Raw genomic sequence first — 22,609 nt, forward strand, 5'->3', positions numbered from 1 at the left:
AATTAAAAATGTTAGGTCATTTTCTGAACAGATCTCGTATCTTTCTTTCTTTTTCTCAATTAACAACACCTCTCAGGAATGGTCGACCTGAGACTGTATAAGACTACATTTCATTTACATGTCATCCTCTGAAGTAATACCTTAGGATGATTCCTGAGACTAAACACAGAAAAGAAAGAGAGAGACTTCATATCTGTTGAAAATATAACTAATGCTACTTACAGATAGCAACAAAAGAAGACACATTTTTCTTTATCTAGGATCTTTTACTCGGATACCCTAATTGATAAATAATAATACAACAGTTTTATTTTTCAGATTTGCACATTTGACACATAGATAACTAAGAGTATATTATACTTGAAATGTTCAGCTGAGGTCTCATGAGATACCTTTCATTTTAAAAAATAAGGATTTTTGAAAAAATATATTAGAATAACATGTGTATACTAAATAATTATGCTTGAATATAAATATTATAAAGTTTTAGATAAGTGTTATGTATTTGGTTAAAACTTCTGTTAAACAACAGGCAGAGATAGAAAGCACAACTTTTATGGTGCTACAATAAATAAAAGGTCCCCAAAAAGATTAAAAATATTGCGTTCCAAAATATGATTTTGAGGCAAGCGTTTAATTATAATTTCTGAAATGTTTTATGATTAAAGTTTTATCTCTTGCTGATAAAAGCCATTATATTATATATATATGCCATACTAGATGGAAGGAAGTAAATTAATTTGTTGCATCTGTCCATTCTTTCTTATCCCTTTGATACATATTAACTACAAGAAGCACTAATCTCTGAAGTATAGAAGTGTGCCTCTCTGAAATTGATGATGATCATTTTACTGTGTCCCTTGGTAAACAGAGTAAAGAGTCATTTGTAGGACTGAATTTCTTTGGATTTTAATTGGCTTGCGTACTATTGTACAACACAGTATATATTTAGCTCAGTAAAAAAAGCAGTGGGGAAAGCACTTCATTCCTCATTTTCCTTAATATTCCAAGGCTGGAGTGCTTGTTATCTTGAGAATAAGTATGCCAATTTCTACAATAACTTCTCATGTCAAATCACTACAATATTTTCATTATGTACCCTAACATACTTAGAATTTTATTTAATAAACATTCCAGTAGATAATGATGAATCTTTATAACATAATTGTATACACAAGGTCTGTAAATAAAGTAATGAGATGGTTCAGAAAAACCTTTTATTTACAATTCAATTATACATGGACTCTATCACCTTCGAAATAGTTCCAATGGGAAGCCACACAATGCTTCAGATGGTTTTCCCAATCTTCAAAGCAGTGTTGGAACTCAGAAACCAGAATATCCTTTGTATCGTCGATTACATTTTTTTAATGTTTTCTACTGTTCCAAAATGTTGTCCTTTGAGGTGTGTTTTTAAAGTCAGGAACAGGAAAAAGTTGCTGGAATTCAGTATGACAAGGTCCATTATTATAATGCAGCATCCAGTTGTCTTTGATGGCTGGTCTCACACAGGCAACTCTTTTCCACACTCTTTCAAGAATTTATTGGTAAACATATTTATTTACAGACTGTCCTGTAGGCAAAAAATCCTCCTAATGTACATTGCCATTACTATCGAAGAAACAGATTAGCATGGTTTTGATTTGATTCATGATGCTGCATCATGACAATTCACCTTGTCACACTGCACTCTCAATTAATGAGTTTTTGGCAAAGAAAAACATTCCTGTAGTTCCTCATTCACCTGACTTGAGTCCCTGCGACTTTTACCTGTTCCCGACTTTAAAAAAAACACCTCAAAGAACACCATTTTGGAACAGTAGAATACATTAAAAAAAAAATGTAACCGACCATCTGAAGGATGTTCCAGTTACTGTGTTCTAACTCTGCTATGAAGAGTGGGAAAACCATTTGAAACGTTTTGTGTCTTCCCAAGGGAACTATTTTGAAGGTGACAGAGTTCATGTATAATTGGATTGTAAATAAAAAGTTTTTCTGAACCAGTCTCATTACTTTATTTACAGACCTTGTATAAGTGGATGTTAAAGTGATATTTTTCCATTTTTTTGTAAACTGTAGTAGAAGTAAAATCTACAGGAATACACACTTTTATAAAGGTACCGATGTTTGCTTATATAAAGACATTTAATTCTTTAAATAGTTGATTATAATTACTTTTTCCAAATTATAAATTATGCTTATTTTTGTTTATTTAATACATTATTCTTGTGAATCATTTTATTTTTGTAATTTTTTTAAATTGTACTGAAAATTGTGCAGTACTGTAGTGAAGTCGTCCTCCTTTATCATGTTTGTTTCTTTGTGTTCTCAATTATATTAAAATACAGTTCATCAGGAAATAATAAATAGGGTTTCCAGAATCTAAAATTACTTGGTTTTAATTTCAACTGAAAATATATATAAATCACATATTGAAAAATATGGAACTTGGAATACTGGGTCTTAATAACTGTGACTTTATGTCTATTATGTTGTATGCCATGATCTAATAGTTGTCAGCAATCTGACTCAAGACATAAGTCGTTCATAAAAATGGCATAGTCATTGGCAAAAATAACAAGCATAATCTATGTCGGTCTTACTGGGGAAAGTGAGTTATGAAGTGGTTTTATTGCCTTCTTCACTGAAAGGAGTGTATCATTGCATATTAACATACCAAGCCCTCCAAAATGTAGGAACATTTAGTCCTACAAGTAAATGACTTCTGTAAGAAACATAACTTTTACCACAATAATAAATAAGACTGTGTCAATATAAAGAAGTTAATTAATCTACCTCTTTATGTCTGAAACATTGCATTCTATACATTATCTCTGATCAGCAAGTGAATTAAGTTTACGTCATCTTCAATATGAATCTAATTTTGACATTAAGTTTTATTTTTTGTATAATTAGATAAAGCATTATGATTGGTAAAATATTTATTAAATCTTGAATGTTAATTATGAGAATAAGTGGGATGAGTGCATGAATGTTGTTGCACTTTTATGGTAAAAGTATCAGATCAAATTTTGTTCATAGACTCAAAATTATTTGAATTTTTATTTGTATAAATTAAAAAAAATAATATGATAGTAATATTTTTGAATACATATTTAATTTATATGAGCTACTGATCATTTGATTTGTAAGAATCATTGTAATAAGTGGTGTATATATATATGGTGTATGTATATATATGAGAATAAAAATACTTCAACCAAGATGTGAAAGCATTTATGTAATTTTTTTCACTGAATTATGTAAATTTTATGTAAACTAAATAATATATTATGTTCACTAATTATGTAATTTTTCATTTTTAATAACGTTAATTCTATAAATATTTTAGTAAAAATGTATAAACATAACTAAAATTTTTCAGTATATTTTCTTAATTATTATGGTATTTAAAATTTGTTATTAAATTATTAGTATAAGTTATTCTTTCAACACCTTGTTTTATATACTTTTTTCTATATTATTTTAATCTGATTTTAGGATCACTAAATACTATTATCACTTCTATATGATTCATAAGTTACTGCAAATTATAAAATTGGATGTAAAAATGCATATTTTATGAAAAAGAATATAAGTTTACAAATATTTATCTTAATGGTATCTAGTGATGAAAAATTAAAACTGAATAAAACACATGTTAATTGTCTTATACTTTTATTTCCAAGTAAATGATTGTTTTATTTAGTAAAATACAGTCATTTTCCATTATGATCTGTAAGATTATCTTACAGATTAATAGATAAATAATATAAAAAAAATTTAAACAGAACTTAAGCAATAATTCATATTTATGTGAATTATGCAAGTTCTATGCTGAATATATGATACTAAGCCTTATAAAAATACATGTTAGTCTTCTTGACATCTAAACATTATATCAGGAAATGGGAAATTAAAGTTGGTTGATATCAAATATTTATTCATTTTTATTTTCAACTAGTAATATTTTACAACAAGCAATAATAATAATAATAATAAATATAAAATAAAATTGTAATCATATAAGTAATTTGATTTTTTTTGTTTGCTAAGACATATTGTAATAGATCAATAACAATAACTGGGTCACAATTATACCTTAAAAAAATAATAAATTTAACAAAAATAAAAATCAACAAATAAAACAAACATTTCAGTCTAAATAATAAAAATATATTAAAGATAATTTAAAAAAAATAAGAATAGTAACAATAATTAATTATAAAGTTTTGTAATAAATTTATTTTAAAATTTACCAGATTTATTCTTTAAAAAAAGTAATTTTAAACCATCAATCTGATATATATCAGATTAATATATATCAGTATATATATTTATATATACTTAGTAATTCGTAATAATGATATTAATTTGTTACTTTAATATAAAACAATGATTCTTTAAAAAATAAAAAGCAGAATAAACTGGGACGGTATTTTTTTATCACAGCATTATTAGTAGGCAGTTCATAATATATATTAGTACATAATATTCACCATTTATATAATATATAAAAACACTTTGTTAGTACTAATATCTATAAAAAAATATACTTCATTAATAATTTTGTAACCTAGTTGGTAATATAACTATATTAAAATAAGTGTATAATACTCTTCATAATAGATTATATTATATAAATACAATATGATCTGTGAAAAAATGTTAAGAATTAATTCATAAAAGTTATGGTAAGCAAATTACATTTTTTTTTAATTTGATAATATCAAATCAGAGCAACTGTTACATAAAAATGAGTAGCTTCTAAAATAGACATTTATTTTTCGTATTATAAAGTTAATTATATAAATTAACATTATATTTTAGTCATGTAATATTTAATTACAATTATCGAGACACTTTAGGAAGGTAAAATTTATGTTTAGTTGTATCTCTTGTGTGCTTGAAGAGTGTTGGTTGAGTCTCTACTAAATGTGCTGGACATGGACCTGTTACTCGTGGAGTGTATTCTTTTTTGTAAAGTGATGAAGTTGTCTGTGTTGAATAATCATTACCTAATGTAAAATGAGAAGCATTAGTCGCTTTCACTCTTGTCACACGTTCAGTAGCAGCGAAATTACCGTAAGATTTTGCCTCACTTTGTCCCTGGAATCTTCCATTTCCAATGCTAAGATTATCTGATCGTCTAATTATGCCAGCTGGTTGTGTTTCACTTGCTGCTTGTCTATGAAGTGAACTAAGACTTCTGCGATCATGTGAAGCACTTGATATACATTGACTATCTAAATTCTGCAAGCTTTTGCGTTGAGCTGCAGCTGCAGTTGAAATCGTATGTTGAGCTTCTGTTGTAGTGTGTACTCCTTTACGGTGCAGTACTGAATTTGTAACATCAGCTGAGGAAGACATTATGCTCTTTCTATGATGTCCTTCACCTCTGATAATTTCATATCTCTCACCTCCTGTGCCCTCTAGTGCTTGCTTAAATTCAGTACTAGTTTGACTTCGTGTATGTCTGGAATCAGACTGTGAAACAGATTTACGTGCAGATGAGGTCATATATGATGATTCTGCAGTACTTAAGTGAGTATCTTTTTGAGATGAATGTTGTGATGTTCGAGAACCATGCCTGACTTGAACATCCCTAAATTCTTGATTATCCTGATCTAATACTTGTTTCATGCTACTAGCCGAAGTTGATTTTGAAATATGATGTTGTTGCCTTCTATCACTTTTGTCACTTTGAATACTTTGAATACTCTGTTGTGATGTAGACAGCTGTTTAATTCTTCCAGATTCTTGGTTAATAAATGACTGGCTTCTAGATGCAGTTTCGCTTCCGTAACGTGTAGTAGATCCATTCTGAACTCTTTGGATTTCACTGTCCCTTCGAATTGATTGTCTATGTTGTTCAGAAACTGAACTTTGTGTAGCTGAATTTACCCTTTCACTAGTTTGTTGGACTTGCTGCATATGTTGGGAATCACGTCTTTCGGTGTGTTGCTGCATATGTTGGGAATCACGTCTTTCGGTGTGTTGGTGCATATGTTGGGAATCACGTCTTTCGGTGTGTTGCTGCGTATGTTGGGAATCACGTCTTTCGGTGTGTTGCTGAAGTTGTTTTTCTGTAATGTAACGCTGCTTTTCAGTTGAAGTTAACTGTTGTGAGGCAGTTGCCATAGTTCTGGTATCTGTTGATGTAGATTTTTGAATTTCTTGTTTTCCAAATTGTTCTCTGGATTTCAAATGCCGTTCTACAGAGTGAACATCATCTCCCAGTACAATATGGGATTCTATGTGCCTCCTGTGATTTATTGTTGGTTGGCCTGAGTCTTTTCGTTGTACAGTAAATGTATCCTTACTTGTTGTTTTGGTTTCCATCTTGCCTTCACCAACTTTTAGTGAATCTTCATATTTCTTTGTTGACATTCGCTCGCCTCTTACCACTGTAAATTGAGATTTATGTGTAGAAGAACCATGAAATTCACCTTTGCCAATATCTAGATTATCTTGAGGTTTTCTAACAATGACTCTTTCACCTTTACCTGGTTTAAAGTCATCCTTTGACTTTGGTGTGCCTATAAAGTCACCTTCTGTTTTTAAATTGTCTTGATATCGTTTTATTTGAGTGCGTTCACCTTTTGTTACAATGAAATCATCTCGAGAACGTACTGCAGTAAATTCCCCTTCTGGCCTCAAATTATCAGGGTGTTTTACTATTTCAGCTCTTTCACCTGGACCAAACCTTCGCTCAGCTGGTCTTTCAAAATCTCCTTCTGGTTTTAGGTTATCAGGATGTTTTACTATTGGTGCTCTTTCTCCTTGATACACTGAACTTGGTTTGCGTTTTTCAAACTCCCCTTCTGGGTATAAATTATCTTTGTGTCTTATAGGTGTTCGTCTTTCACCTGGACCTACAGGCTGTTGTTTAGGTCTGTCAAATTCTCCTTCAGATTTCAGATTGTCTGGATGCTTTACAGCTGGAGCTCTGTCACCACGCCCAACTGTACTTTGTTTAGGTCGTTCAAAATCACCTTCAGGGAACAAATTGTCTGGATGCTTTATTGGTTTTCGTCTTTCACCTGGCCCTACTCTCTCTTCCTGTGGTCTTTCAAAGTCTCCCTCTGGTCTTAAATTATCTTGATGCTTTACAATTGGTGCCCTTTCTCCACGACCAACTGTTTCTGATTTAGGTCTTTCAAAATCTCCTTCAGGAAAAAGGTTGTCAGGGTGTCTGATTGGTTTTCTTCTCTCTCCTGGACCTACTCTTTGATGTTCAGGCCTTTCAAAATCTCCTTCAGGTTTTAAATTATCGTGATACTTCACTATTGTTGCTCTTTCTCCAGGTTTGTATTCTTCTGGTTTACGTCGTTCAAAATCTCCTTCAGGATGTAGATTATCTTGATGTCTTATTGGTGAACGTCTTTCTCCTGGAATCGGTTGTTGTCGTTCTGGTCTTTCAAAGTCACCTTCAACCTTAAGATTGTCAGGGTGTTTTATAGGTGAAACTCTTTCTGGTCTTTTTGGTTGATACTCTTCACTTGTCCTTCTTCTTTCAAATTCTCCTTCAGGCTTTAAGTTGTCAGGATACTTTTTAATTCTTGGGCGTTCTGCAGTGACCTTAGTGTAATCATCTCTAGACCTTAAATCTGTAAATTCTCCCTCCATTCTTAAATTGTCTTCATGCCGAATAACAGTTACTTTCTCAGAACGTACAGCACCATAATCATCTCGGGTCCTTTTAATTTCCCATTCCCCTTCCATTTTAAGATTATCTTCATGTTTTTGAATTTCAGCTCGCTCACCTCTTACATGTTTAAATTCATCTCTTGTTCTATAAACTTCCATATCACCATTAAGAACTTTTAGATTATCTTCATGTTTGATTATTTCTGATCTTTCTCCTCGCACATGTCTCACATAATCATCTCTTGATCTATGATCTTCAAATCTTCCTTCTACTTTTAGGTTATCTTTATGTACTGTAATGTCAGCCCTTTCTCCTCTTGTGACATTATAATCATCTCTTGTTCTATAAGTTTCAATATCACCTTCCATATGAAGATTATCCTCATGCTTCACAATATCCATCCTTTCACCCTTTGTTATATAATATTCATCTCTAGAGCGATAATCAGTGAAATCTCCTTCCATTTTCAAATTGTCTTCATACTTCTTTATGACTTGTTTTTCAACTTTATGTGGTTTATAGTCATCAGTAGGTCTTTCACCATAAAATTTGCCTTCAGGTTTGAGATTATCTGGATGTTTTACAATATCTGCTCTTTCTCCTGGACCAACTTTTTTTTGTAACGGTCTTTCAAACTCACCCTCAGGTTTTAGATTATCTTCATGCTTTATTGGTTTTCGTCGTTCAGCAGGTATCACTCTTTCTTTTTCTCGTTTAACAAATTCACCTTCTGTTTTAAGATTATCTGGATGTTTAATGATTTCAGCTCTTTCTCCTGGACCTACTGTTTGTTTTACAGGTCTTTCAAATTCACCTTCTGGTTTTAGATTGTCTGTAGGCTTAACTGGTTTTGGTCTTTCTGTAGAAAGAACCTTTGTTTGTTGTGGTTTTTCAAATTCACCTTCTGGTTTTAAATTATCTTCATATTTAAATGGCTTTCTTCTTTCACCTGGTATGTATTTTTCTTTTTCTGGACGATCAAATTCCCCTTCAGGTTTTAGATTATCTCGATGCTTAACAATGTCAGCTCTTTCTCCAGGACCAACTCTTTGAGGTTTTGGTCGTTCAAATTCTCCTTCTGTTCTTAAATTATCAGGATGTTTAATTGGTGTTACTCGTTCAATTTTTCTTGGTTTGAAGTCATCACTAGTTCTTGGGCCTCCAAATTCTCCTTCAGGTTTCAGATTATCTTCATATTTTTTCACTTCCACTCTCTCACCTCGAATATGTTTATAATCATCCCTACTTCTGGTTTCTATGAATTCACCCTCCATCTTTAAATTATCTTCATAGCGACGAATATCAACTCTTTCAGCTTTCATTCCTGTGTAGTCATCTCGTGATCGATTTATTTCAATTTCTCCCTCCATTCGTAAATTGTCTTCATGTTTCTGAATAGAAGCTCGTTCACCAATTACAATCTTATAATCATCCCTTCTTTCTACAATGAATTCTCCAGTAACCTTTAAGTTGTCTTCATGCTTAGTGACTTCAGCACGCTCTCCTTTTACAACCCGATAATCATCTCTTGTTCTCCACTCAATGAATTCACCTTCTGGGCGTAGGTTATCAGGATGTTTGATGATAGGAGCACGCTCACCTGGTCGTACTTCCTCATGAATTCGTTGTTCAAATTCACCAACCATCTTCAAATTATCTTCATGTTTAACAATTTCTGCCCTTTCACCCTTCACTACTTTAGTAATTACTCGTTTTTCAAATTCACCCTCTGGTTTTAAATTATCTTTCGGCTTTACTGTTGGTGCTCTTTCTCCTTTTGTAGGAACAAAATCTTCTTTTGGTCGTCCTTCAAATTCTCCTTCAGGTCGTAAATTGTCTTTTGGTTTTACTACTGGTGCTCTTTCTCCTTTGGTTGGTGCATGTTTCTCAGGGCGTTTCTCGAATTCTCCCTCAGGTTTTAGATTATCTTGTGGTTTAATTGTTGGTGCTCTATCTCCTTTAGTTGGGGTGAAATCATCTTTAGGTTTACCAATAAATTCACCTTCAGGTTTTAGGTTATCTCTGGGTTTAACAACTGATGCTCTCTCACCTTTAGTAGGTGTATAATCATCTTTAGGTCGACCAATAAAATCCCCTTCTGATTTGAGATTATCAGGGTGCTTTATTATATCTGCCCTTTCTCCCGGACCTATTTTTTCTGGAATACGTTTCTCAAATTCTCCCTCTGGTTTTAAATTGTCTTCATGTCTAATTGGTTTAGCTCTTTCTCCAGGAACAACCTTATGGGGTAGAGGTCTTTCAAATTCACCTTCAGGTTTCAAATTATCAGGATGTTTAATTATTGGTGCTCGTTCTCCTTTACCAACAGGCTGTTGTTGAGGACGTTCAAATTCACCCTCTGGCTTTAAGTTATCTTTATGATAGATGGGCCGAACTCTTTCTCCAGGTTGAACCTTTTCTGGTACTGGTCTTTCAAATTCACCCTCAGGCCGAAGATTATCTTTTGGTTTAACAACAGGAGCTCTTTCACCTTTGGTTGGTGTATAATCATCTTTAGGTCTTCCTTCAAATTCTCCCTCAGTTCTTAAATTATCTTTTGGTTTAATAACTGGAGCACGCTCTCCTTTTTTTGGAGTTGTATCATCTTTAGGACGTTTTTCAAATTCACCTTCAGGATATAAGTTATCTTTAGGTTTTTTAACAGGTGCTCTTTCTCCATATGTAGGAACAAAGTCTTCTTTTGGTCTACCCTCAAATTCACCCTCAGGTTTCAAATTGTCCTTAGGTTTCACCACCGGAGCTCGTTCACCTTTCTTTGGTAAGAAATCATTTGTTGGTCTTCCCTCAAATTCTCCTTCTGGTCTAAGGTTATCTTGAGGTTTCTTCACTGGAGCCCTTTCTCCATAAGTTGGTACATAGTCATCCTTTGGCCGACCAACAAAATCTCCTTCTGGCTTAAGATTATCTTTTGGTTTAACTACTGGGGCTCTTTCACCTTTAGGTGCTTTCTCTTTTGGTCTAGATTCAAATTCTCCTTCTGGTTTCAAATTATCTGGATGTCTGACAATATCTGCTCGTTCTCCAGGACGCACTTGTTGTGGCTGTGGTCTCTCAAATTCACCTTCAGGTTTTAAATTATCAACAGGTTTTACAGGTTTAGGACGCTCCCCAGGACTATATTCTTCAGGAGCAGGCCTAACAAACTTTCCTTCTGGATATAAGTTATCTTTAGGTTTTTTAACAGGTGCTCTTTCACCATGTGTAGGAACAAAGTCATCTTTTGGTCTTCCTTCAAATTCACCCTCAGGTTTCAAATTGTCCTTGGGTTTCACCACTGGAGCTCGTTCACCTTTCTTAGGTAAGAAATCATTTGTTGGTCTCCCCTCAAATTCTCCTTCTGGTCTAAGGTTATCTTGAGGTTTCTTCACTGGAGCCCTTTCTCCATAAGTAGGTACATAGTCATCCTTTGGACGACCAACAAAATCTCCTTCTGGCTTGAGATTATCTTTTGGTTTAACTACTGGGGCTCTTTCACCTTTAGGTGCTTTTTCTTTTGGTCTAGATTCAAATTCTCCTTCTGGTTTCAAATTATCTGGATGTCTGACAATATCTGCTCGTTCTCCAGGACGCACTTGTTGTGGTTGTGGTCTCTCAAATTCCCCTTCAGGTTTTAAATTATCAACAGGTTTTACAGGTTTAGGACGCTCCCCAGGACTATATTCTTCAGGAGCAGGCCTAACAAATTTTCCTTCTGGATATAAGTTATCTTTAGGTTTTTTAACAGGTGCTCTTTCACCATGTGTAGGAACAAAGTCATCTTTTGGTCTTCCTTCAAATTCACCTTCAGGTTTCAAATTGTCCTTGGGTTTCACCACCGGTGCTCGTTCACCTTTCTTTGGTAAGAAATCATTTGTTGGTCTTCCCTCAAACTCTCCCTCTGGCCAGAGATTATCTTGGGGTTTCTTTACTGGAGCCCTTTCTCCATAAGTAGGTACATAGTCATCCTTTGGACGACCAACAAAATCTCCTTCTGGTTTGAGATTATCTTTTGGTTTAACCACTGGAGCTCTCTCACCTTTAGGTGCCTTTTCTTTGGGTCTGCTTTCAAATTCTCCTTCAGGTTTTAAGTTATCAACAGGTTTTATCACAGGAGCTCTTTCACCCTTTTTAGGTTTGAAATCATCCTTTGGTGGAACAATAAATTGTCCTTCTGGATAAAGATTGTCTTTGGGTTTTACAACTGGAGCTCTGTCTCCATAAGTTGGGACATAATCATCTTTTGGTCTACCCAAAAATTCACCTTCAGGTTTCAAATTATCTGGATGGTGGATAATGTCTGCCCTCTCACCTGGTCGTACTTTTGTTGGTACAGGCCTTTCAAAATCTCCTTCTGGTTTGAGATTATCAGTTGGTCTTATTTGTTTGGGTCGCTCTGCAGGTGTATACTGTTCTGGTTTTCTTTTCTCAAAATCACCCTCTGGTCGTAAATTATCTTTTGGTTTGACTACTGGAGCTCGTTCTCCCCATGTAGGTGTGTATTCTGGTTCTTTCTTTGCAAATTCTCCTTCTGGTTTTAGATTATCCTTTGGTTTTATCACTGGAGCTCTCTCTCCTTTTGTAGGTGTGAAATCATCTTTTGGATATGCTTCAAAATCTCCTTCTGGTCTCAGGTTGTCCACTGGTTTAACCACAGGTGCACGCTCTCCTTTCGTAGGCATGTAATCATCTTTCGGTTTACCTTGAAATTTTCCTTCTGGTTGCAAGTTATCTTTTGGTTTTTTAACAGGAGCTCTTTCTCCATATGTAGGTACAAAATCATCCTTAGGACGCCCTTCAAATTCTCCCTCAGGTTTCAAGTTATCTTTAGGTTTTACCACTGGAGCTCTGTCTCCTTTCTTTGGTGAAAAATCATTTTCTGGTCGTTTAGCAAATTCACCTTCAGGTTTCAGATTATCTACTGGCTTGATAACTGGAGCTCTATCCCCATATGTTGGAGCAAAGTCATCTTTTGGTCTTCCAGTGAAATCACCTTCAGGTTTAAGATTGTCTGGGTGTTTGACAATGTCAGCCCTTTCTCCCGGTCGCACTTTTGGTTTTTCAGGTCTTTCAAATTCACCTTCTGGTTTTAAATTATCAGTAGGTTTATAAGGTTTTGGGCGTTCAGCAGGTCCTACTTCCTTTGGTTGTGGTCGTTCAAATTCCCCTTCCGGTTTAAGATTATCAGTTGGTTTTACTGGACGAGGTCTTTCAGCTGGTGAATATTTTTGTTCTTCAGGTCTTTCAAACTCACCTTCAGGTTTTAAATTGTCTTTCGGTTTAACTGGTTTTGGTCTTTCAGCAGGTCTTACTTCTACTGGAACAGGTCTTTCAAAATCACCCTCTGGTTTAAGATTGTCCAGGTGTTTGATTGGTTTTGCTCTTTCTGCTGGAAGTACTTCTGCAGGTTTTGGTCTTTCAAATTCACCTTCTGGTTTAAGATTGTCTGTGGGTTTAATTGGCTTCGGTCTTTCACTTTTTCCTACTTTGGTAGGTGTTGGTCTTTCAAATTCACCCTCAGGTTTTAAATTGTCTGTAGGTTTTACAGCCTTTGGTCGTTCTCCAACAGGAGCCTTTTCTTGAATTGGTCTTTCAAATTCACCCTCTGGCTTTAGATTGTCAGTAGGTTTGAATGGTTTTGATCTTTCTGCTGGAATCACTTTAGTTGGTGTTGGTCTTTCAAAATCACCCTCAGGTTTTAAGTTATCTAAATGTTTGATTGGTTTAGGTCGTTCTGCAGGGGCTACTTTAATTGGTGTAGGTCTCTCAAATTCCCCCTCAGGTTTTAAATTGTCTATAGGCTTAATAGGTTTTGGTCTTTCTGCTGGAATAACTTTCTCAGGAGTAGGTCTTTCAAATGTCCCTTCTGGTTTTAGATTGTCAACAGGTTTTATCTGCTTAGGACGTTCAACAAGAGTAGGCTTAGTAGGAGACTCAGGACGGTCAAATTCACCTTCTGGTTTTAGATTATCACGTGGTTTTTTGGGCTGAGGTCTTTCACTCACAAGAGGTTTATAATCATCCTTTGAGGAAGGTGATCCCTCAAAAGGCCCTTCTGGCTTAAGATTGTCATGATGTCTCTTTTGAGGTTGACGAACATCCTTAACATCAATTGTTTTATACACCTCCTTACTAGTAGTGGTCGACTCAAAAGTTCCTTTTTCAGTAGTTAAATTATCTCTATGATGTACCTGTGTGACCTTAGTGAAAGGATGCTCTTTAAATTCTTCTAGAGAAGTGGTTTCAAAATATTGTTCACCATCTTGTTTAGTCCATGTCCTTCGTCGTTTTGGTTTTTCTCTTTCTACTATCTTTTCAGGGAAGTCTATTTTTGAAGAAGAATCAAATGTCATCTCACCTTCTGTGATAAGGTTATCTCGTCTTCTTTTTACTTCTTCTCGAGTAGTTGTTTTATGGCCCTGATAGGCTTCTCTGGAACTAGTTTCAGAGTAAAATTCACCAACATCCATTTTCAGATTATCATCTCGCTTCCTTGGTTTCTCTGGTCTCACTGGCCAGCGCTCTGGATAGTCATCCTTAGTGTGGGAGGTAACCTGGAAACAAGAGAAATTTTACTTACTAAAATCTATGATACTGACAGTCTAACAAATATGTAAGTAAACAACAAAATAAAATATCAAACTGCTTGTAGCTTAAAACAATTCAGGCTATTTTCAGCCTTGAAATAAAATAACATTTAGCGTATAGAGATACAGATTAAACATGTGTTAAATGAAGTGCTTATTTATTCCGCAACAGTATTGTGAATACGAGTGTATGAGTAAAACTGATTTAATTCCAAAAATATTTAAGATTTACCATCCAATAAAGTCAGAATAATCTAAAAAAAAGCAAATAAAGTTTTTCTGAAGTTAAAAATTACACAAATAATAAAGAAAAATCGGTTATTAGTTAAACTGAATGCACTGATTATGCAACTCATATGAGAGAGTGACTGAGAACGGTAAACATTTCATAATTTTATGTTTTTTTAGAGTAGTTTCTGTTCTTTCACTTCGTTCACATATCATGTAATTCCCAGTTACTCCAGAAGCATCTTTTCCATGAAAAGTTATAGGCAAATGAGCTAAAAAGATTTCCAAATAGGTTATGACACCATTGTATTCTTTCATCTTTTCCTCCAACCTAAATATGTTTAATGTCTTAATATTTAAGTTTCTGATTCTATTTTCTCTTTACTTGCAGTCTTTTGATGATGTAATAATGTAAATTCTGCAGTTCTGACTTGATCTTCCTTTCGAAAGAAAGTTTTTTGCTTCTAATCAGTACTACTAGCACAGGCATAGTAATTTAGAATTTTAATTCAATTTATTTTTTTTGTTTTATATTTGTTAATTGTTCTTTGAATATGCTTAGAATTTATTCGGCACATCAGAGTCACTCAAATTCTACACGTTATTAAAAAACTACATATGCTAAGATCATTCCATTTAATATTTTTTTTTTATCTGAGTGGATATTTTCCACAAAATTTTCAGTCTTTTGAACAGATACTTCTGTACTCTTCTACATGTTTTATGAATAATAAATCCCTCTCTGAAAATTATTATTATTGTTTTATATTGTGTCATCTGCTTAAGAAGTTATATTGAATTTTACCTTAAGATATAGCTAACCCTATATTTATCAACTTATCTCATCACTAAATAACATTATCAACATTGAGATTCTTCTAATTAATATGTTTATAATTTTATTCTAGTATAATAGAATAGTCTAAGTAGCACAACAGTCTTGATTGATTGTTACATTCTCTTTGAAAAGATCAATAAATCTAATGTAGGTTTCCAAATTAAATTCCCAGGTTTTCCTGAAATGCATTTTGATCATCCTCAGTTGTGTGTTCAGTGATAAAATTCAATTCGTTAAGTATCTTTGAATATATTTTATTGGATTGTCTAACATTTATTCCAACAAAATTTTCACACTTTTCTTAAATATTCTACCTATACTTGTCTTCTGTTTTATAAACCCTTTTTTATAGTATATATAATACTTCCTTAAATTAACACATCATCCAAACCATGAATGTAATGTCCCAACATGCTTCCTTAGCAGACCCTTCATTAAACTACACATTCTTATAATACTTGCTTCAGGATTTGGAGAGGCAGTTAGATGAAAATATATTTTAACTATAAAAGAAAAATATTGGACATGTTAACAAATTGATTATCACAAAATAGCCTGTACAAATTAATATAAAAAAGATATGTTACAATTAAGTTGGCCATACTCTATTAATTTTATGAACTTTATCCAACTAGAACTATGTTGCACAAAATTGACAGTGACAACTTTTATTTTAACTTATAACAAATTGTTTTCAATATTTTATATGAAAATGAAATATTCATATACCCATTCTTTCATACATCAGAATGCGTGTGAAACTGTGCACCTAGAAAACTAACTTTTTGCAGGAAGGTTCTATTATTTTCTTCTTAGAAATATTTTTTTCAATTCAACCCCAATTCAAAGGGTGAAGATATTAGTTAAGCTAACTGTGAAATTATATAATTTCTTCTATTTCTTAAGTATCCATAAATAAAAAATTGTTTATATCAATTACACTTCACCAAATAGAACTTTTAGTGATAAGTTCTAGCACCTAAAGAGTGTTCAAACCTTTAAATTAAAATTCTATCTTTCCAATTTTAGAAATGTGATGCTAAAATCATTTGCGTTTGTTACTAGAGGGTACTTAGAAACCTACAAAGCCAAAAATTTTAATAATAAATGGAAAGGACTTAGAAAGATCTCAACCACAAATGTATATACTATATTCATTTTTACAGATAAATAAAAATACCTAAAGGGCACAACTCACTTGTTCATCAAAATATCTCTTAAACCTGCAGTCTTAAGAAATTAATTTTTTTGGAAAATGTCTTATAAATTGTAAACACTTGCTATTTTTTTTTGTTAACTTATTATACAGCCGAATGTATCGCTTTATTTTATAAAAATAAAGGCCACTATCCAATATTAGCCAATGCCACCACAAATAATCAGAGAGCTATATAATTGTACATCTACTACCAGAAGGAAATTGGGAATTAGGAAAAGAAAAATTTAGAACACCTTACAGATGAAAGTATGGTTACAAAGGTTAGAAAATGTGAAGTTGTCAAAATCATAACTTTATCATTAAAAAGTATTTATTTAAAAACATGTTTTGTTGCACAGTTTTGCCTACTGAATTGGTGGAGAAATAGCATTTCTTTTTTTTAGCCTAAGGTTGAAGGTTGAATCTCAGTAAGAAATGTCATATTCTCATATCATACAAATTTCCATGCATTATTTCCTTTAGTAGCAATGCTTATTTGTTACTGGAGCTGAGTGAACTGGTCACTAGGTCTGTGAAACTGTCCAGAAATTGCATATATGAGTTCACAAAAAGTTAGTGGCTGAGGTACCTAATAGATAAAGCCAGGCCTTCATTCCCACTTAAATCTATATCTACTCTTATACATCCATGTTTGTGTCATATACTTAAAGAATTTTTTATTTATGTAATTGCTCTTTTTATAAGTATGTTTTAAAAACATTTATAATCAATGACACTCACCTCAAATTTTCCCTCGCCAATCGTCAAATTGTCAGATCTGCGTCTAACAATTTGGGTGCGCTCAGTAGTATCAAATCGTTTGTATTCACTGCGATTTGTTGTTTCAATATCTAAGTCACCTTCTAGTTTTGTCCAAGTATTTCTTCTAACTAGTGAAGGACGTTCTCCGGGTTCACCTCTAAATTCAAGTTGTTTTGTGGTAATTCCTAGAAAAGTTTTATTTATTAATCATATTAATAAATCAGTTAAATATCGTAATTATTCTATTGTTTTTTAAATTATTTTAATTATTTCTGATAAGAAGTTTGTTATCATAGTGTGTTACAGTGTTTCACACATAAGTGAAAAACAAATATTGTGTTTGTTTTGCAAAATACAACTATCACCAACATTAATCTGCAACACCACCTTTAAGTTTCACTTTACACATAATAAAACACAGTGTATTACTTTGTCAATTATAAAACTTCCAACTTTTATACATCGTAAAATTCCATCATGGCTGTATATTTTGAAATTAATAATGATGTAAATGACTACTTTATAATATGTTAGTAATAATAATGTTTGATACAAACGTAGAAAGATTACTCAAGGACTTCAGGCCAATAAATATTCTGATTTGTTTCAAGGACCTTCTCACTAATAAATTAAATGCAATTTAATTTTTTATTCAATTTTAAAAATACATTATGAACAAAATTTTTGAATCTCACAAAATTTAAATATAAAAAAAAAACATTTCTATTTTTGCTCTTTCTGCATCTAATAGTTTACCTTTTTTTGTTCTACTTTTTTCTATAGGTTTGAATGGTGAAGATGAAGTCTTTGTTAAGAAAATTTCTTCTACCTTAAAACTAAATTTAATCTTGATATTATTAAAAAAAATAATAATAATTTTAATATTAATTGAATTAATTACCTGTAAATTCACCTCCAGTAGTTAGGTTATCTTCTTGCCTATGAATTTCGGCTCGTTCTCCTTTTACAACCTTGAATTCTTCAGTGATTGTTCTTTGACCAAGGAATTCACCTTCTGGTTTAAGATTATCTTCAGGCTTTCTGACAGGAGCTCTTTCTCCATGAGTTGGGGCTTTTATAATTTCAGGTCTTTCAAAATTTCCTTCAGGTTTTAGATTGTCACTTGGCTTTATTGGTTTTGGTCTTTCTGCTGGCTGTACCTTTGTTGGGGTTGGCCTCTCAAAATCTCCTTCTGGTTTTAGATTATCTTCTGGTTTAACAGGTTTTGGTCTTTCAGCAGGAAGTACTTTAGAAGGTGTTGGTCGTTCAAATTCACCTTCTGGTTTTAAGTTATCTAATGGTTTTATAGGTTTTGGCCGTTCTGCAGGACCTACTTTTGTTGGTGTAGGACGTTCAAATTCACCTTCTGGTTTAAGATTGTCTGTTGGTTTAAATGGTTTTGGACGTTCAGCTGGAGTGACTTTTGTTGGTTCAGGCCTTTCAAATTCTCCTTCTGGTTTGAGATTGTCATGTGGTTTATATGGTTTTGGACGTTCTGCTGGACCAACTTTTGTAGGTGTAGGTCTTTCAAAATCACCTTCAGGTTTCAGATTGTCAGGGTGCTTTACTATAGGAGCTCTTTCACCAGGACTATAACCTGTTGGGTGTGGTCTTTCAAATTCACCTTCAGGTTTTAGATTATCTTGTGGCTTATGAGGTTTAGGTCGTTCTGCAGGCTTAACTTTTGTAGGTTCTGGTCGTTCAAAGTCACCCTCAAGTTTAAGATGGTCTGGATGTTTTACAACAGGTGCTCTTTCTCCTGGCTTGAATTCTTCTGGTTTCCGTTTTTCAAATTCTCCCTCAGGTTTAAGATTATCAGGATGTTTGACAATGGGTGCTCTTTCACCAGGGCCATACCTTGAAGGCTGAGGTCGCTCAAATTCACCTTCTGGTCGTAAATTATCAGATGGTTTAAATGGTTTTGGCCGTTCAGCAGGTCCAATTTTCTCTGGTTTTGGTCGTTCAAATTCTCCTTCTGGTTTCAAATTATCAGCATGTTTTATTATTGGAGCACGTTCACCAGGTCCAAATTTAGGCTTTTCAGGTCTTTCGAATTTCCCTTCTGGCTTCAAATTATCAGGATGTTTTACTATTGGAGCACGTTCACCAGGTCCAACTTTAGGTTTTTCTGGACGTTCAAACTCTCCTTCCGGCTTTAAATTGTCTTCAGGTTTGCGTACTGGTGCTCGTTCACCTCGTACAGCAGGGAAGTCTTGTTTTCTTTGTGGAGTATATTCCCCTTCTGGTCGTAAGTGATCTTCAATCTTGTACCTAAAGAAAACAAGAATCTATGTTAAGCGAATAATACAAAAAAGAAAACGTTTATTCAAGCTTGTAAATAGTTTTACAAATCATATACAGTTGTATAATCACGTATTATACTCAACATTTTACATTTTTGCTACTACATCACTGTAATAATCCTTTAATAATTACGTATTTATACTTCATAGATTTAAGTTAAATTTAAATTATTAAATTTTATTTTAGTTTAATAATAAATATATATATATATATATATATATATATATATATATTATTAACTGTTATTTATTTAAGCATTCTAATTTAATAAGAAGATTGTTTTCAGTCAATACAACTATTTTTAAAATACCATTATAATAAATTGAAAGGTTGTTGATATTTCATTAAAGCTGAAAGAGAGATAAAATTAATTTTGCAGATGTTTAGTACATTAAGTACGATTACAATGGAATTGAAAAGAATAAATTAAGTATTCTAGAATGAGAAATGTAAACAGACAAAATTAGAAAATAATACATTTAAAAATAAGAATTGTGAAGGAAGAATGTGAAGAAGGTTTCTAAACATAATCCATTCATATTCATGCAGAGTATTTGGAAATATTTGTAACATTTATCTTACAACTGTTACTTACCACTTAATTTTAAAATTAACCATTTGGTTAATTTGATGTAAACCTATTATATAAAATATCAATGCCTTATTAGACATAAACCTATTTATTATTATTTCATGAAAATTCCTCATTGGCCAATTCTGGATCATATACTTTATGCATTTCTGTCTGATATAACATATCCATCTTACCATACTGCAGACGTTAACAGTACTAACCAATTAGCAAAGGGTCTTACCCAGCTACAAATTGAATGTTAGATACCATCCTTGGACTTTCTATAATCTTCTCATAGTAATAAATAGCTTCGTACCTACATTTACCTTTCTGAATTATGTTCAGGAGGACAGGAGGTTTATCTTCCTAAACTTAATCACTGATTTCCATTAGTTTAAAATTACAAATATTTTTACTTATTATTCTTACTTGGGTTGTCTTTCTGCTTTTTTAGGTTCAAACTCAGAGCGATAATTGGAAGTTGCATCCAATGGACCCTCTGGAAGATGAAGTTCTGTGTGCAGACGTTGGAGTTTAGGACGTTCCACTTCTTCAGGCCGCCAAGGATGAAATTCCTCATGCATAAGTGAGTCTTTGGGTAATGGAGCTGGGACCCATTCCAGAGGAGGACCTTCATCTTGTGGCTTGTGTGTACAGCGGTGTCGTCTGTAAATCATGAAAATTTGTTAAAGCTGGCTTGCTTAAGAATTATTAATATTATAATGAAAAATGAAATATTTTATTAAAATATATGAGCCAGGTATGAACTGGGATGTAGTTTGTATATATATATATATATATGTATACATTATATTTTTATATTCTAAATCATTATAGTACATCTTCTATTATGTTTAATGTACTAACATAAAAAGGACACTTGTATGCTAATACATACATTGCTAATCATCTCAAGAAGGCTGTAACAAACAAGAATTCCTCTCTTTTATCTTTACAAATTTTGAAGAGTGACCAAATTTATTTCTTCAGTTGAAATATTATCTTTTATTTATAACAAGTATTTTTGAGAGAGCCTTTTTTTCAAAACAATCAAATACATTTTATTAGCTGTTCATGGTGGTAATTGAATTAAATTTTGTGTGACTGCATGTGTGTTGTGTTTGTAAACTGTAAGATATAGTAGTACAAAATTCTGTTCCATTTGGCTAAGATTAACTCTACTAAATATAAAGAATTAATGTTACTCTAACGTAAGAATATAATATGTTTTTTAAGAAGTATATGATAAATGTAATTACAATTGTTGTACCAACACTGATATAATTATTTGATACCACAATAAATCACCTATGTATGATATTGAAATATTGACATGACCATGAAATAAGTATCTTCTGTGCAAGTTATCATTATTCATATATGATAATTAATTGTTTTATTTAAACACAGATGGCATAACAATAACATCAGTAGTATTACAATAGTGTTTACATTAAACGAACTGTACTATTTACCTTATAATTTGTTATGCAGTAGTGTATTTTCAGATATATTTGTTATTTATAGTAAGAAAACATAATAATTTCAGCAATTTTAAACATTACGTCCGTAACAGCAATAATTATTATTGTTAGATAGAGGGTAATCGAACTACCTATACAACTCACGGTTTTAGTCTGAATCTAAAGAAATTGTACAAATATTATTTTTTATTTGGTAGTTAAACTTTTATGAATAGATTTTTGAAAATTTTGCCCTTGAGAAATGTCTTAGAATTTTATGTACAATACTGTTGTACTTTTATGTTCTTATTGTTCTTTTACTTAACAGTCTTTTCTGTAAAAACTTTTATATTATATTTTAATACATAGTAAACTTTTGTTTTTATAATTTTAATTCCTTTTACTTGTAAAACATACAAATATTAATTATTATCAACATCTCTGACTGAATAAAATACTTATGAATTTCAGTTTGGATTTTGTTAAAAAATTATTTGCTTGTTTTCATTATTTTAAAATGTATGATCACTATTTAATTAAACTTTTAATTTGCAAATTAATTTATGATGTATGACAAAGAAGTAACTATTTCAAATAGATAATTTATACTTTGACTGAAAGTTTGGTTTACTGAATGCAGTTTCTTCCATTAGCCAATAAAATGTTCTTATTTTACATTGTTTTGTGTTTCTTATACAACTGATATTTCAGGCATTGTTGAACTGGAAATTCAATTCAATTCCAGTTCCAGACAAATTTGAATTGGATATTGTTAAACCAAATAAGGAAATAATAAATGTTGAAATAAAATATTCTTTAATATAAATAAAATTTCCCACTGTCCTGATTTACATTAATTTTTCTGTTTCCAGAAACAAACCAGTTCCCTTGATTTTAATGAAATGTAATAAACTATTTATATTACTTAAAATTAAATTATATTTTAATATTAAACTCTTTAGTGAAAAATGACCAGCTTCGCAATGAAAAAAAAGTTGATTCTAATA

General features: G+C 32.3%; 1 protein-coding gene across 1 annotated transcript in view; it reads right to left on the minus strand.

Moving 5' to 3' along the window:
• Window positions 1-3,932: 3,932 nt before the first annotated feature.
• Window positions 3,933-22,609, minus strand: part of LOC142321660 (uncharacterized) — a 147,485-nt gene continuing 128,808 nt past the window's right edge. The window contains exons 3-6 of the mRNA XM_075359926.1: window positions 20,569-20,805; window positions 18,163-19,532; window positions 17,241-17,446; window positions 3,933-14,202 (exon numbers count right to left, since the gene is read on the minus strand). Coding sequence (XP_075216041.1) covers window positions 4,852-14,202; window positions 17,241-17,446; window positions 18,163-19,532; window positions 20,569-20,805 — 11,164 coding nt within the window. The 3' untranslated portion in view covers window positions 3,933-4,851. The remainder of the gene's footprint in view (window positions 14,203-17,240; window positions 17,447-18,162; window positions 19,533-20,568; window positions 20,806-22,609) is intronic.

Source organism: Lycorma delicatula, chromosome 3 (genome assembly GCF_047948215.1).
Source record: "Lycorma delicatula isolate Av1 chromosome 3, ASM4794821v1, whole genome shotgun sequence".
Classification (NCBI taxonomy): domain Eukaryota; kingdom Metazoa; phylum Arthropoda; class Insecta; order Hemiptera; family Fulgoridae; genus Lycorma; species Lycorma delicatula.